This window comes from Anticarsia gemmatalis, chromosome 17 (genome assembly GCF_050436995.1).
Source record: "Anticarsia gemmatalis isolate Benzon Research Colony breed Stoneville strain chromosome 17, ilAntGemm2 primary, whole genome shotgun sequence".
In the NCBI taxonomy this organism is placed as follows: domain Eukaryota; kingdom Metazoa; phylum Arthropoda; class Insecta; order Lepidoptera; family Erebidae; genus Anticarsia; species Anticarsia gemmatalis.
In genome coordinates this window covers 10,699,908-10,716,206 of record NC_134761.1, presented here as the reverse complement: position 1 = coordinate 10,716,206, position 16,299 = coordinate 10,699,908, and the positions used below count along the sequence as shown (strand labels likewise).

At 37.0% G+C, this 16,299-nt stretch overlaps 1 protein-coding gene across 4 annotated transcripts in view; it reads right to left on the bottom strand.

Annotated features, from left to right (window-relative positions):
• Positions 1-233: 233 nt before the first annotated feature.
• The window catches only part of Mcr (macroglobulin complement-related), a 30,285-nt gene continuing 14,219 nt past the window's right edge, over positions 234-16,299 (bottom strand). For 2 of the 4 annotated variants that reach the window (XM_076124746.1, XM_076124747.1), the window contains 17 exons: positions 15,566-15,711; positions 14,973-15,050; positions 13,585-13,761; positions 12,931-13,113; positions 11,845-12,081; positions 10,658-10,842; positions 10,192-10,294; positions 9,658-9,834; positions 9,298-9,399; positions 8,774-8,960; positions 8,159-8,385; positions 7,335-7,496; positions 6,760-6,953; positions 5,776-5,950; positions 5,279-5,384; positions 4,903-5,065; positions 234-1,168 (listed from right to left, as the gene is read on the bottom strand). In XM_076124746.1, the coding sequence (XP_075980861.1) occupies positions 1,126-1,168; positions 4,903-5,065; positions 5,279-5,384; positions 5,776-5,950; positions 6,760-6,953; positions 7,335-7,496; positions 8,159-8,385; positions 8,774-8,960; positions 9,298-9,399; positions 9,658-9,834; positions 10,192-10,294; positions 10,658-10,842; positions 11,845-12,081; positions 12,931-13,113; positions 13,585-13,761; positions 14,973-15,050; positions 15,566-15,711 (2,645 nt within the window). In that variant the 3' untranslated portion in view covers positions 234-1,125. Of the gene's footprint in view, positions 5,066-5,278; positions 5,385-5,775; positions 5,951-6,759; positions 6,954-7,334; positions 7,497-8,158; positions 8,386-8,773; positions 8,961-9,297; positions 9,400-9,657; positions 9,835-10,191; positions 10,295-10,657; positions 10,843-11,844; positions 12,082-12,930; positions 13,114-13,584; positions 13,762-14,972; positions 15,051-15,565; positions 15,712-16,299 lie in introns of all 4 variants that reach the window. The other 2 variants (XR_012959837.1, XM_076124748.1) reach the window with 2 other exon arrangements.

The window sequence follows — 16,299 nt, the reverse complement described above, 5'->3', positions numbered from 1 at the left end:
TGTGTTTTATTCGCTCCATTTTCCTATACCTTGTTATTCAGAACCGGATTGTAAAATAATATTGGTTACAGCTCCTTCCGTTAAATGGTAGCCTGAAGTTTCCTGTCAATAATTGAAAAGGTAATTTGGATAAAGAACAAGACTTGCTAAAACCTCGAGGAACCTTACGCACAGGTAAGATATCGCCTATCAGTCATCTCATTCGGTAAAAATGTTTATAAAATAAAACAATATTTATATTTTTCAATGATTTTATTTGGAAATAAATCTATGACGATAAACCACTCTCCTACTCTACAGAGAAGCTTTGTAACAACTTAGGACAATATTACACACAAATACATAAAAGTAAAAAAAATCAGTCATTGGCAATTTGGACGGAAACTACTTAAGTAACATGCACATGTACTACAGATATAATGAGATTCATTTAATTTATACTTTTCATATAATATTATATAATTTTATATTTCTCAGTTGTCAATTTGGACGGGACATGTTTGTACATAATGTCGATAAAGATCTAATGTTAAAGTAAGAAATAAATAGGTACTCTCAGTTACCACGATTACAAAAACTTAATTCTAAATATATACTTACAAATCAATGTATATTTGTTAAAATATTTCGAATACATTACGTTTTCACTAATAAGGCTTTATTATTGACATTCTGTTGAAGATAATTTTGTTACATACATATTTTCGTTTAGTTAAAAATATATTTCTTTTTATCATCAGTCAAACAGTTGTTCTTCAATTCCTTCATCACTGCTTTTACAAGACAGTATCCCGTTATAATATTCTTATAAAAACGAAAAGAACCAAAAATATTATTTATACCAAATGATATATTGATGATATTATCATCTCTCTGTAGTGTATCAAGTTGTGTAGTTTAACATTACTTAACTATATTTACAATGAATGCACATTGCCTTCGTACAAAAATAATTTAACCTTTTCACCGCCACGGACGTTAAGAGACGTAAAATTGAAAATCGCTCACGACGCCATCGACGTGATAGCACGTCAAAAATATCACTTTTTTATAGTTCAAAATAAACATACAACAATACGTTTCAAGTGTTTTCTTTCTCCTGTTATTATTACCTAAACATATTTATTACATTATTACACAAAGACATATAATAATTAGACAGTTGTACCTGAAAAAAAAACAAAGTAAATCATCATGCAAAATGTATAAATTTAGCCCGCAAATCCACGCCACAGACGTGAAGACGCGTCAACTAGTGATGTGCAAGGAAAAGGACTACAATCTAAACACTTTATGCAATATTTCGAAAACAAATTGAAATACTTCACTCCTTTCTGAAAAAAAAATTTTTTGTCTGATATGTTTTAAATTAGATTCAATACAAACCTAAATATGTAATAAAACTACCATATCTAGTGATAAACTCATGACTAAATAAGTGCAAATCGATCATTTTGTGGCAACTCTCGCGCATCTCTATTAGCGGAATCCCTTACAGTGCTTCGTACGCCACTGACGGAATCAGACGGCGCGCTCTGACGTCACCCGCGCTGCTGGACACTCGTAGTGTTGTTGCAATACGTTATTAATAATAGGTACATAAATTCTTGTGTATAATAAATTTTTCGTACACCATCTGCGCCACAAAAATGTCTTCAAGTCAAATGACGACAGAAGAGCTGTTGAGAGTGTTAGAAGGTGTAGAAGATGATGTTACATATTCTGAAGCAGAATCTTTAAGGAGTGACGATTTAGAGGTAAGTTATTGTTTGAATACATTAAACAAACAATAAAGGTATTATTAATGTTGTAGGACTAACAAAAAAACACAGTTATCATGCCAATACGTACTATCTATGTTTATTGTACCTTTTAGGTATAGTTACTACTTTTGTCGTTATTCAATATTAGAAATATGTTATCACTACATAGTATATTTGTATGCTTAAATCTTTAAAACTACGCAACAGATATTGATGCGTTTTTTTAATAGATAGAATGATTAAAAAGGAATGTTTTATGTATAATATTACATTCAAGAAATAGTGGAGAAATATTGTTATTAAATACCCGTGCTAAGCAGGAGCGGGTCACACTGGTACATCTCTAATATAAGGCGGCAAAATTTGAAATCGCAGCGCTGACCACGCCAGTGGCGTTTCTTAACGTCAAAAGGTGTCGTCACAACTGGGATTAGTGCTGTGACTTTTTGAATAAAATATTTGAATTAAGTACTTTTTTTATGCAAATTGTTCGTGTATATCATTGTTATTTTTGGGTAATGAGTACTGAGTAGTGTAAAGTTGACACATGGGAGAAATTCAATAAAATTTTGTGGTACTTTTATGCAATTTTTACTCATAATATAAGAACACGTAAAATTAATCGAAGTTTTATCGATATACACTTTTCCCGTGACTATTATTTTGTAGGTATAAACGAAGGAATTTATTGCTTGGCGTGGGGAACACCGATTTTCAATATTACTCTGGCGGTGAAAAGGTTAACTAAGGCAAGGGCGCATTTCATGCTATTTTATAATCACAATTTCTTATCCAATTGATCCAAAACATTTGTGGTATGTATTCTGATATGTTAGAGTAAATTGATAGATTATTTAGCTTATTTTTGAGGAAATAACATAAAATAAAAGTAAAAATGCCGACAGCACCAAGGAAGAAAGAATAGAACAAAAGAATAGTTGTAAAATTAACTGAAAAACAGTAGAGTTTTCGAGTAACACTTGATTATTTCTAGGTAAAAAAAATTGGATTGTTCTAGACAATATAAAAATTAACATTAAACAAAGTACATTATGTTGTCTTTTATACAGATACCGTACTAAATGGGCTTGTAAAGTCGACGTGTGCCGTGACTGACTGTTATAAAAGCTTTATGGCTTGCTTGTAAATGCTAATAATTGCAAATGACAGCAATGTTTTTTTTTATAATTGAACATAGTAGGCGCTTTGCTAGATGGCATACACGCTCATAATCGCTTTGTGACTTTATTGTAAAATAAAATATTCGAGAGTGAATTACTTCACGTCAAAATAAATGTGCATCTCCTTGATTTCTGAGATCTTTAAAATACTATACATGACAACGAGTGCGTGCACGCAAATGCATGCCTGTGGTCTGTACTAATATTACCAACTTTTCAATCATTGTTGACCATTATTTTTATTCCTAATAAATGCAATTTTAACTGAGAATTAAAGAAATATTCGAGATAATTATTAGTGCATCGACACACGCCATAAACACTTAATCTACAATGAACACTTGAACTAACACTAAACTGGAATGGAGAAAGGAATTCGTTCGGAAACACTACATGGAATAGGGATCAACCCATAGACAATATGTAATGGCAATTAGCCTTGCTGGTAACAAAGTCTTAGATAGTGTTGCCATTTCATTATATATTTTAATAAATGCTTCTAAGGCAAAGTAATATTTTATTTTTAGTACTAATATTCTTTTGTGATTATTTTTTATCGTTAAGGCCGTTTTTCATAAGTATTGTAATATCATATTTATTGCTTCTTCTAAAATACGTTTGTATAGTAGACATACAGATCTTTTTATAGAGAAACGTTTTTTAAAACAAATAAAATTAGTACATATTATCTAAACGGTGGTTAAAATAAATATACAATATTACTCATTCGAAATATGTAAATATTACTATTATAAGATGGCTTATGATTTTTGATAGCTCTTTTTTACTTACATTCTATGATCAGCACTAATGGAAAGAACAATCAATATAATTATTCTTTTCTACGCAACGTTATATTTACGTTAGATATATTCGAAGATGGCAGGTTGTTGCTTTAATATCGAAAGAAACAAAGTTAAGGGTCTACTACCCCAAAATCATTACATATCTTCTCAATTAGGTTGCCATGGCCTAAATCGGTCGAAGAACTTCCAGCATCATCTCGATATAAATGAATTTAACTCATATTATCTATCCATAAATGCTGATCAAAACTGCAGTAAGTAGTTGCCAATTGATATAAGATAATATTACTATATCTTTAAAATATGTATTGATTTTGATATTTTCTCTTACATACTATATTCAATACAAAATCTAAAAGTGCCGATTTTATATACAACAAGTGATAAAAATTTACTTCTTCGACAATCTATAGTACTTTTGTTTATAAAGCCGAAGAATACTGGACGTTTATACTAAATCAAATCCAAATTAACGTTTAGAATATAAAATAATAGAAATTATTCCAATGGTGAATGATTAGTTAAACTATCTACATTACTAAGGTTTGTTAGCTGCAATCATAATTTGGTATCAGTCCAATTTCAGATCGATATTTTAATTACGTTTAGGACACGATTTTTTAGGTATTACTTCAATTTCGTATAGGTCAATAGTTTCGAGGCCACAAAACCTAACCTTTTCTCATTTCGGAAGGAGACCCTTGCCCAGCAGTCGGACAGTAATGGGTTGAATTGATTTATTTTACACACAAACTATTCACCTATACCATACGCTTTGTAAAAAATAGTAACGTAGTTATTTATACTATCCCTACTTTCAGTCCAATGTTTCACACTTCTAGTATAATAAAGCCATTTTTCACAACTTCAAACTACATATTAAAATTCAAAATCCAAACTGGACAATTCAATAACAACTACGTCACTATTTCATTAAACAGTACTTTATTTAAGCGAAGTACGTAATACAACAAACGTCTTATAGGATGCTGCATTTCTTCCGCGTAGCCCATCGTCGGTCTTAAAGCTGTCAGTGACTTGAAGTGGCAGTTTATAACATTTGCGTACATCACTTATATAAAACAACAGGTAATCGTGTCCTAAACGTTTTCTAAGTTAAACTACGAGTTACCGAGTTCAAATCTTATATACCTGATGGCCAGTAGCACGGTGATCAGTAGTAACGGCGTGGCTAGCGTGGTACGTAGCGCGGAGTTATATATAGCGCAGTACGGACACTGTGACGAGCCGCACACTTCGCATATGTTCAGTAGGTAGGTCGGCAGCGCGTCGAATATACTCTCGTTGAAACGTTCTGTGGAGAATACGTAGACTAAATTAGGACGGTATCCAAATGACAGGGGTAACGGACTTACAATCGAATAGGTTGTGTGTATCAATCCTTTGCAATACCGTTATGACCCCATACAAAATCTAGGCTTTCGAGCTTTGCTACAAAGATAAATAGGGTTGCTAGATTGATTTTGGAAATGAAGTTTCATATGTCAATTAAGCAGTTCATAGTTACCGGGTGCATAGTAGTCGTAGACTCTCATAGGCAGGTATCGCGACATGTTCGCGACCGGGAACCAGCGCTCGATTGTGAAGTTCACGCACGTTGGCTCTGGCGACAACTGTACAAAAAAAACATGATCAAATTACTATTTAGATTAAAAAATATATCTTATGGCCGACATGATTATGAGGTAGAATTCCACATAGAATAATACTTAACTCTAGATTATTTGTTACGTAAATTCAAAGCGCGGGACTTGAAAGATTTGTGTAAGCTACAAAAAATATATTGTGTGAAAAAAATATTTTGAGTGATTAGGAGTAAAACATAGACGATTTTAAATACTCGCTTAATCACAATAGCCTTCTTGCGTTAGGTCGTCGAGAAAGAAATGTGCCGACCCCACCTAGCGTGGGATAATGGTCAAGACTTTTTTTTTCTAAGCCTGTTTGAGTGTCTCACTGTTTGGCAAGAAAATATGTCGAGAAAAAATAGAGTAGTATTCTTACATAGTCGAAGTAGAAGAGTATCTTGGTGGGCAGGTACTTGGCGCGCTGCAGCGTGGGCACGCGGCGCGACAGCACGTAGGCGTCGAGCCGCTGCTGCTGGATCATGTAGCCCGTGGGCACGCCCACCTCCAGCACCGCCATGCCGGACCGCGGGGACTCCTCCACCAGCGTCCAGCTGACAACCACAATTATAATAAATAAATTTAACCCAACACTGTCCCACTGCTGGGCAAGGGTCTCCTCCCGTAATGAGGGAGAGGGTCTAGGCCTTGAGTCCACCACGCTGGCCAAGTGCGGGTTGGGGACTTTGCATGCTTTTTAGGCATGCAAGGTTTCCTCACGATGTTTTCCTTCACCGTTGGAGTATGTGATAATTATTTCTAATACACCTCGTGTTAGTGTTTTGCCTCGGGTTCGAACCTGCGACCACTTGCGTGGGAGGTGTCAACTTATACCACTCGGCTATCACTTCTCGTCACTATACTTAGTAAAACGGCTATTCTCGATCTGTGCGAGAGTTGTCCTGAGACGTTTAGTGGTATTTTATTCTAGGTCATCAGAGTTTTCATTTGTATTTGAATGCCGAGCTCTAGGTGGATTACTGAGACTCGGCCAACTTAATCAGTACATAACTGTATATTATGCGCTGGTTAAGATGGCCGATTGCTTGCGTGTCGGTTCGGTGAGAATGAGCGAGTGAGCACCGCGACATCGGCGGCGCGTAGGTAGGAATTCGCTGTACCATGGAGATGTCACGCGTCTTAATGTGACGTCAGAAACAATCAGCAAGACAGTAAGTATAACTTCAATTTTTTAGTCACGAGAAAAGTCTATTCATCAAAAAGATTTTCAATTCATAATAATTAAAACGCGCTGAAACCGGGATGATCTTTGAATAAAGGTGAGAAGTAAAAAAACAATTTTGACTATATAAATACCATTAAGTTTAGCATGTGTAATGAGGCATGAGAATGAGCAGTGTACCTGGCGCAGCCCTGGAACTCGATGTGCGACTGATTCCTGCCGTAGAAGTGGTGGTTGGACACGAGCGAGAAGCACGGCACGGGCGGCGCGGTGACGAAGCGCGCGATGTCCACGTTGTACTGCACCGACAGCTGCAGCACGGCGTAGCCCGCGCCGCGCGCCTCCACCTTCACCGTGCCCCACGCCTCCGGGATCTAACACCATAACCATTTACATTACAAACACTGTATGGTATTACACGAGAATCACAGAATACAGAACCTTTGTCTAGTTTTTTTAATTTATTGTCATCGTCAACTTAAAGTTTTTTACCGTGACCTTATAAAGTTTATTCGATCTACGAGGAATAATGTGGCAAAATCTTTAGAATTAATAAAAATAAGTTTTTTCAATTATTCTCTTTTAATTCCGTTTACAATTCCTGCGTTGTTACAAATCACAAATGGGCTGATCCAGTTTAACTTAACATGGATTCATAAAAAAGAATATTTTATCAAATTAAGAACAAGTATAGCTTATTTAGATAACCGTAGCTGTAAAAAATCACATAACAATAAGTATAACACGATACATACATCAATGAACTGCATGTGCGCCAGGTTATCGTTCCGCACGTACAGGGTGCGCGTGGCTCCCGCCAGCGCCACGGCGTCCACCTTCACCGTGAGCGACGACACGTCGCGCAGGCGCTTGCGGTTCGTGTACTCGATCAGCGCGCGCAGGGATATGTACGTGTCCTGGAACAAATTTATCATTAATATTGAGTAAACATTTTGTGTATACGGAGCTCAAATACTATCTAATCTCAAGGCACAGGGCTTGTTCGAACTAGAGAAGGGTTTTAGTCTTGTATACCACAATAGTGTACTGACAGCTTTCACCAAATGTAACCTAAACAGCAGCGTTCGAAATACATTTGAATCAAATTTCCATGTTATTTAGTTAAACTTTTCCTGCACTTAAACTAGCATTAAGGTTGGAATAACATCTTGATATAATAATATATATTATTGATCCTAAACTTTTATACTATGTACAATGTTCTTAGTAATTTGTCGACTACACATATCGATGCTACTGAAGACTTATCAAAACAATTGTCCTTTTTGTAATGAGCACGAATATTCGTTCTGAGCCTGGTTGGTAATTTATCTATTTATAGTTTGTATTTAGAAGTATATAAGTATGTTTATCAGTTACTTAATTACCATAGTACAAGCTCTGCTTAGTTTGAAATTAAATGATCGTGTGTGAGTTGTCCAATGATATTTATATTGATATATTTATTTATATTTTATGTACAATTTAAACAACCTATATTACCTCTTCATCATCTAAACCAAGATTTATTAAACAACCACAATAACAAAGAACATAGCCATACAATAATAATACAAACCTGTGTAGAAGCCCACCCGCCGTCCTTCAGCCTCTGCGCATTGAGCCACATGACGATGGGTTCGTTATTGTCCTGGTGGTCCATGCACGCCAGCAGCGCGTACGCCGTGGCCGCGATGTTGTTGGAGTCGTACTTGTACGGCAGGCGAGGGAGCAGGAACGGCTTCTGGTTCTCCATCTTGAATGGCGGCTGTGGTACTGGTTCCTTGCCCCAGTATACTAGACCACCTGATAAAAGATGTGATATTTTGGTTAGTATGGTGTTGTATGTTGATAGAATATTTGTATGAAGTGTTTATGATGGTTAGAGTCAAATATTTGCTAAATTTTGATGATATCTTGAATGCAAGTCTGTTTGAGATGGGAATTGGTGTTTACAGATTGTTATTGAATGCTAAATATGTATAATTAATTAGATGAATTGTATCGTAATGATTCGGTTGTTTATCGAGAAATTAAAGGGAATCGAATATTGTTAATTAAGAAATCATTAACGAATTCTATAGCTGTTTAAAGGGTCGACGATCGATTTGAGCTTCCTAGCTGGATTTACTTCGAATTGGCGAAAACTTTGTTTTAAAACGTAAACAATATTGAAATATAGTGTTTCCCGTACCCTCGTTCCGCTGCAGTCGCTTGAGCAGTCGGAAGGCGTGCTCGGAGGACGGCGCCTTGCTGGCGGTCAGCGCGTGAGCTACCAGGGCTAGCGCGTAGGGCTCGCGCACCTCGCTCAGCAGGCGCAGGTGGCGCTCCAGCCAGCGGATGCCGCGCTGCTGCGCCGACGACACGCGCGCGCTCAGACCCTAGGGGAAAGAGCTGTCAGTTATACTGCACATACGAAGAACTAAAACAAAACTAATTATCTATTTGAAATTGCACCCATAATAACCCGTAGCGTCGACTTCTCCTGCGATCCGTGCCGTATGACTTATGGAAACTAATATGTACTATGTAAACAAAAAAATATAGATTTTTACGTTTCAGCAGCCAAGCCCCTGAACCTACTTTAATTGAATCACACAAGATTATCCAAAACCTATGCTATAATACAAATTAATTTAGATTAAAATCATATAAGTTGCTCATATTAAACGCGAATGATACGAATCAACTCACTAATATATTATATAAAAAACTTACCTCTCTCACACCGATATCTTTAAGATTCTTGACTGTTTCCAACGTGATGACCACTTGAGCCGTGAGTGTGATGTTACGTTGCATTACTATTGTGTTATTTACCTGAAAGAAAAATACACGTTAGAATTTTTATTTTTTAGCTCATTCATCATTTCTATAATAGTCAGGATAAAGTTAGTATGGGATTTTAATTCCCACGGGAATATAATTAACGTTCTATAACTCTTCCCGCACGAAGTCGGGCCGGACCGCTAGTACTTATCAAATAGTTACACAAATATATTTCTTAAATAGGCTTTCTCCTAACGATGAAAAACATAAAATATCGTTTCGATTAAAAAAATGAATAGTAGTACTAACTTCGACAGCACTAGGGTCGTGCCAGCCCGTATGTCCGAAGGCCTCCCGGTACAGCGAGCTGTTCTTGGGCACCACGATGGTGGAGTTGTCGTTCCTGTTGGGCAGCCACGTCACCTCGTAGAACGCGCCCTCCGGGGTCTGGTGCTCCAGCACCCACGATACTGCCATCGATATCACCTGCCGAACATTATGTCACAATTAAAAATAATGCCTAACCAAAAAATGTGTTAACCCGAAACACATTTCTATTTAAAACGGAACTAAGAGAAAATAATGTTTTTTTTACACCCACATTTGCTGTCACTTTATGTACCAGATTAGTTATCAAACACTTATTCATAAACTGTAAAACTGACGATCGGAGTACCTTAAAGAAAGAGTATCTCAAAATTAATCTTTATTAAAACTTTTTAATAAAAAACACTGGCATACACAATACTGTGCTAAAATTACTGAAGGAATAAAACAATATCAAACCAATTTAAACTTTAAAAGGTGAAATATTATATTAGTTTTAAGAATTAGTAAACTTACCTCTGGGTCGATGTATATGAAGTTCTCCCACTCATTGAAGGAAGCGTCTTGGAAGATCTTGGCACAGAATGACGTCAGCCACACGCTCGATGCGGATTGATTCCTAATGACAACAATATTCATATCATCTACTTATTTTAATATTTGTATTAGGTTACCCAGATTATCGATTTTAGCGAATCCAGAAAGAGTTGTTAAGCCATATAGATTTCCATAACGTGCTTATATGATTTATTAGCTGACCCGCGCAACTTCGCTTGCGTCACATACGAGTGAATGGGTCAAAATTTTACCCGTTTTTGTAACATTTTTTATTGCTACTCTGCTCCCATTGGTCGTAGCGTGATGATATATAGTGATGGCCTATAACCTTTCTCGATAAATGGACTATCAAACACTGAAAGAATTTTTCAAATCGGACCGGATCGGAGTGTACAATTGTACATGGTGTATATAATGTACGTACCAGTCGCTGCGGAACAGGCTGAAGGAGCCGTCGGGCTTCATGAAGGACAGCTGGCGCTGGTACAGTATGTTCATGTGGTAGAACGCGTCGCGCTCCAGCGTGCGGTTGCGCTGGTTGATCAGCCGCATGTACAGGGTGAGGTACATGTTCGCTGCGAAACTGAACATGTTCTGTTCAGCTGAGTCCTGGGAATTAAATAGATTTTATAGTTCGATAACTAAGAGAGGACTCTAGCCCTAACCCCTCCCTCATTACGGGAGGAGACCCTTGCCCAGCAGTGGGACATTCATGGGTTAAAATTTATTCATTTTAACTAAGAGAGCCTTGGAATGCTACTGATCTGAAATATGATATTGTATTTTGCTATCAGTCAAATCAGCTACTCTTTATGAAACGTTTTATCGTTTACCCTATTGGGGTATAAGCATACAAAATAATGTTGCTGTACCAATCAGGCAAACGTTCCATGTATCAGTCTACAGGTGAATAACATTCTAAATCTCAAACTCTGTATGACTAAAGTATTAATAATCAACATGAAATGTACAAGTACGTGCTACAAATCATAAGGGAGGTTTATTTATAATTGAGATATAAAAAAGCTTTTTAAATTATTTGTAATTTCCGCTAAAATTCTGAACACTATAGTTAGTGTTAGAAGTTGCGTTGGAAATATTAATGTTGCATGAATTTACAAAGAGAAACATATGTTTATGTTAATCTTGAACATGTCATGCTATAGGTTTGATGACGATAACGAAATAGTTAAGATGTCTGCCACACTGCACTGTAGATTTAATTTCTATAAATATCACCGACGAATAGATGACTTCGGAGGGTACGTAAAATGTCAATTACGGTTACAATTAAGCACGACAGTCGTTAATCCATGCAAAAGACCTTCGGGCGGCTTAAACATCTATGACACTCGGTCGAACCACTTACCATACGATGAATAAAGTTTGTTTTACACGTACCACAACTACACCACGACGCAGTGACAAAATGTGGTTACGATATGGTCGCGATTTGGTATTATAAAACAAGTGGTCGATAATGGTGACAAAATGTGGTATTTCATTTCAATAGGATGATATGCACCCAACGACGTGGTCGAGTGTGGTTTTCGTGTGGATGTGGTAGTCTGAAATAGCCCTTAACTACAAAAAAACAGTGTAGAAACTCACCATAGGTAGATCCAACAAGCTAGTAGCATTAACCGGCATGGTAGGGAACAGCGGTCCGACGACATCACCCACGATGGACACGCGCGCCTTGTTGGAGCCGAACACGTAGTAGCGGTCCACCTCGTACGTGATGATGGGCGACTCCGTCACGTTCACGTGCATGTATTGGAACACGTACGCGCGGTTGGAGAGGTCGAGGAGAACTGATTGATGACGGTATTGGGGGAGGCCGTCCGGCTGTAGAGAATTGAAGGTTAGAACTGTGATTATGAGTATATTTTGTTAAAGTATGTTCGTGTCTTAAAACGTTTGAGATTTGGATGTAGCTTTTATCTAGAAAAATAAACAAGTAATAGCAAACGAAAGTATTTTATAAGTAACGTGAAAACATAATCTATACTAATATTATAAAGCTGAAGAGTTTGTTTGTTTGATTGTTTGTTTGTTTGTTTGTTTGTTTGTTTGAACGCGCTAATCTCAGGAACTACTGGTCCGATTTGAAAAATTCTTTCAGTGTTAGATAGTCCATTTATCGAGGAAGGTTATAGGCTATATATCATCACGCTACTACCAATAGGAGCAGAGTACGGGTGAAAAATGTTACAAAAACGGGGACAATTTTGACCCATTCTCTCTTATGTGACGCAAACGAAGTTGCGCGGGTCAGCTAGTGTATGATATGTTCAGAAAATGAATGTTTGTAGGAAGATACACAGTCTAGAATTTTTTTATGTATATAAACATGTTTAGTCACAATAAAATACCCTTGCAATATTGAAATGAAAAAATACGACACATTTTTTATTACAGAACATAAATATAACAGTCTCAATTAAGTTGTGAGTCGACAATTTAATAGAGAGACTAGTTTAATCGTGTATGACAAATGCACGATTTAACTAGATTATGACCAAGAATTCTGTGTATTTTTCAAATAAAAGTAGCTGCAACAAACAGACCACCGTCAGCTGCATAAGCCTGCGAGTCACTGATGTTCTAAATCCTTAACTTTATAGGTCCACTCGTCGGCCGTCGCGAACCCTGCATACAAGACTACTAAGCTGTAAGACTATATTATTTACATACCTCAACGCTTATCTTCTTGACGTAGTGGTGTTGTCCCATGAGCGTGGAGGCGTGCAGGCGCACGTGCACGTCGCCCAGGCGCGTGGGCACCACGGGCACGTACACCATGGCCGCGTCGCCCGACACGATGTACACGAAGAACTGGTGCTCGCCGAACGACGTGCGCGGGTTGTACGAACGGACCTGGGCAAATTGAGATACTTTATAGAGTAGACTAGGTGAAAACCGGGCTTCGGCTCGCGTGAATTTTTCTACGGCATTCACGGCAATTGCTGTACCAATGGTAACACTTGCCTAAAACAAAATGGTCGCCAACGAGTATAGAACCCAAGCTGGCAACTGCGGTTTGTTTGTCAGTGCCATTAGAATGTAACGGAACATTAAGTGTATCTGAATATAAATGGGTGTGTAAGCAACTTGGCTGATGCGCAGAGCTTAGAGTAAATGATTAATTTTCTATCACAATAACGTTTCCGTTAAATATATACTGTTGTAAACAATCTACACAGATTTCTAGAGTCATATCAAACCATACTGAGGTACAATTTGATCACAATTTCATACAATGTTCGACAACATAAATACAGTATGTAAAAATAATAACATTCGACACCAAAATTAGGCGATAAATTATACTAAACAAAGTATACTCACAATACCATTCTCTTCAACATGCACGAACTTATAGTCCGGTGAGGCGGACAACACGACGACAGCTTCAATGTCCTGCGGCTGATAGTTGAACACGACCACGCGCAAGCCCACCTGCTCCCCCTGGCGACACCGGTCCGGACCTTCCACCTTGATGAAGAATGGGAGCACGCCTACGTACTGACGACAAATTGTACGTAGTTAGAAAAACATATAGGCTTTTTTGAAGCTATAGTAAAATACTTAGGTATTGTGTTGTAAACATACAATTGAGGAACTAAACACGTCAACCTGGCGAAATGATTCTCTTCGAGGTTGTTTTACCATAAATGTTCTCAATATGAAATAATATTTCATTTGTATTCTATCCCTAGAGAGGTTAAATAAGGTATATATTATTACCCTTCGGCCGCGTATGATACCAGAGTTTGGTAACCAGTATCATACGAAGAAAAAATGATCGTTGTAGGATACTGGTATCCAAGTGATAGGATTTATTATTTTTCTGATACTCTTTATTATGTTTGGTAACCAGTATCCAGTAAGTAATATAACATTCTGCCTATGAAACCAACTCGGCAAAACTGTGATAAGCAAATGGGTAGATTCCCAACTCAATACTGAGATGAAAACCCTATCTGGTTATTCAAAATCAAATTCAAATTATTATTATTCGCAAAAAATATGGTGTCATTATGTCATTATCCACTTCTGGTTATATTATTGTCCTCTTTCATCCGAGTAAAAGCCATCGGGTCGCATTCTGTACCGACGCTTGTTGTAAACTCTCGCTTTATTGAAAACATACAAGGAAACAAGGAGTTTTGATTTACGACTTCATTTTTAACATTTAGATTGACACTCACTGTACATCTATAATTAATATTGTGGCAAAGCCAAAAGGTAGATTCGTTTGAGTAAGGTTTTTTCCTGCGGTACTTGCGACCATCAATAGTGCTCTTCCTCCTCTCTTCGTAGTGATAAATTCAATATCTTTACTCATTTTGGACTACAGGCAACGCGGAAATATATCAATGCACATGACATCATCAGTTGCATACGAGGAGATGTTAATTATTCACTTGTAATTATTTGATATTTTCCTGAGCTGATACTGGGTTACATAAAACGAAAAATTCCTATTACTTGGATACCAGTATCCTACAACGATCATTTTTTCTTCGTATGATACTGGTTACCAAACTCTGGTATCATACGCGGCCGAAGTCTATTATTATGTAGTTATATAGAAGACTTTCATTTTCGATGTTAGTATTAATATATTTATCTTAATTAAATTATGAAGGCGAAGGCTTAGATGTATGAAGTACATCCACACCAATAAGTCGCTATATGTTTTTTATTAAAGTAATGTTAGCTGGTAAACTTACTCGTATAGGTTCTGTGAGCATGCCCACACCGCGGCTGGGAGACATACTGAACGCTGATACGGTCCAGTGGGCTGGCACCTGTTATAAACACAAAAACATTACATTAGGTATAATGTATAAAAGTAATTTTGTTTCGTAGTAAGCTGTATTTTTTGGCAGTTATCGCAAACGACAAAACGTCGCCGCAATAATAACATATACAAGTGATAAAGAGAAAAAGCTTAAAAAAAAATCTTGTAATTTCCGCTAAAATTCTAAACACTATATAGTGTCAGAAGTTGCGTTGGAAATATTAATGTTGCATGAATTTACAAAGAGAAACATATGCTTATGTTAATCTTGAACATGTTCATGCTATACAATACAGATTTAAAACGTATTAAAACACTTGTATCAACTTGCAAGCACGGTCTTAACACGTTACTAGTTCAGTAAGCCAAATGTGGTAACAAGATTGATTAAGATGGTATATCCGTGACATCACAGTGGGCCTACGTAAAGCCGACATGACGCCAGGTTGACCACTAACCATACGATAAGAAGAAGTCTAATAATGCGAACCTAAATGTCGATGTTGTATTCGTTTTTTTTACCTGCGGCACGTCGACAGTGAAGACGTATCGTCCGTGCGGTCCAATGTTCACATCCCGCCACAGCCACACGTTGTCGTACTGACGCTGCACGCGGTTGAACCGGAACTTACGGAAGTGAGACAACTCGAACGATCTGTCGTTGTCACCTGCACATACACAAAATATTGAATAAATGATTTATACATATAGTAAATGTGGCTTGAATAAATAATATACTAACCCCCGGTTTCTGAGGTACATTAAGCGGCAGTTTATCTATTCAATAGCGCCTAAACTCATATAAAAAACGCTATTCAATAGATAAACTACCGCTAAATGTACTCAGAAAGCGGTGGTAAGAGAGCTTTTTATATTATTTGTAATTTCCGCTAAAATTCTAAACACTATGTAGTGAGTGTTAGAAGTTGCGTTGGAAATATTAATGTTGCATGAATTTACAAAGAGAAACATATGTTTATGTTAATCTTGAACATGTCATGCTATAACATAGGTACAGTAGTTTTTGAGACGATAGAAGAACGGTTAAAATGTCTGTCACATTACTACTCCATTCTGGGTTTGATTTTCATAAATTGGTTAAATATTTGTGTGTTTTATACTAAAAGCGTGTTTGACATTTCATAAAGGGCAGCCGATTTGACTAGTAGTGACACTTTTGACTAATAGTCTATTAGGCACAATGATTTTTTTTAAAGGCCACACCCGCACTATGAATTGCCCTTGTGTCGCTGACA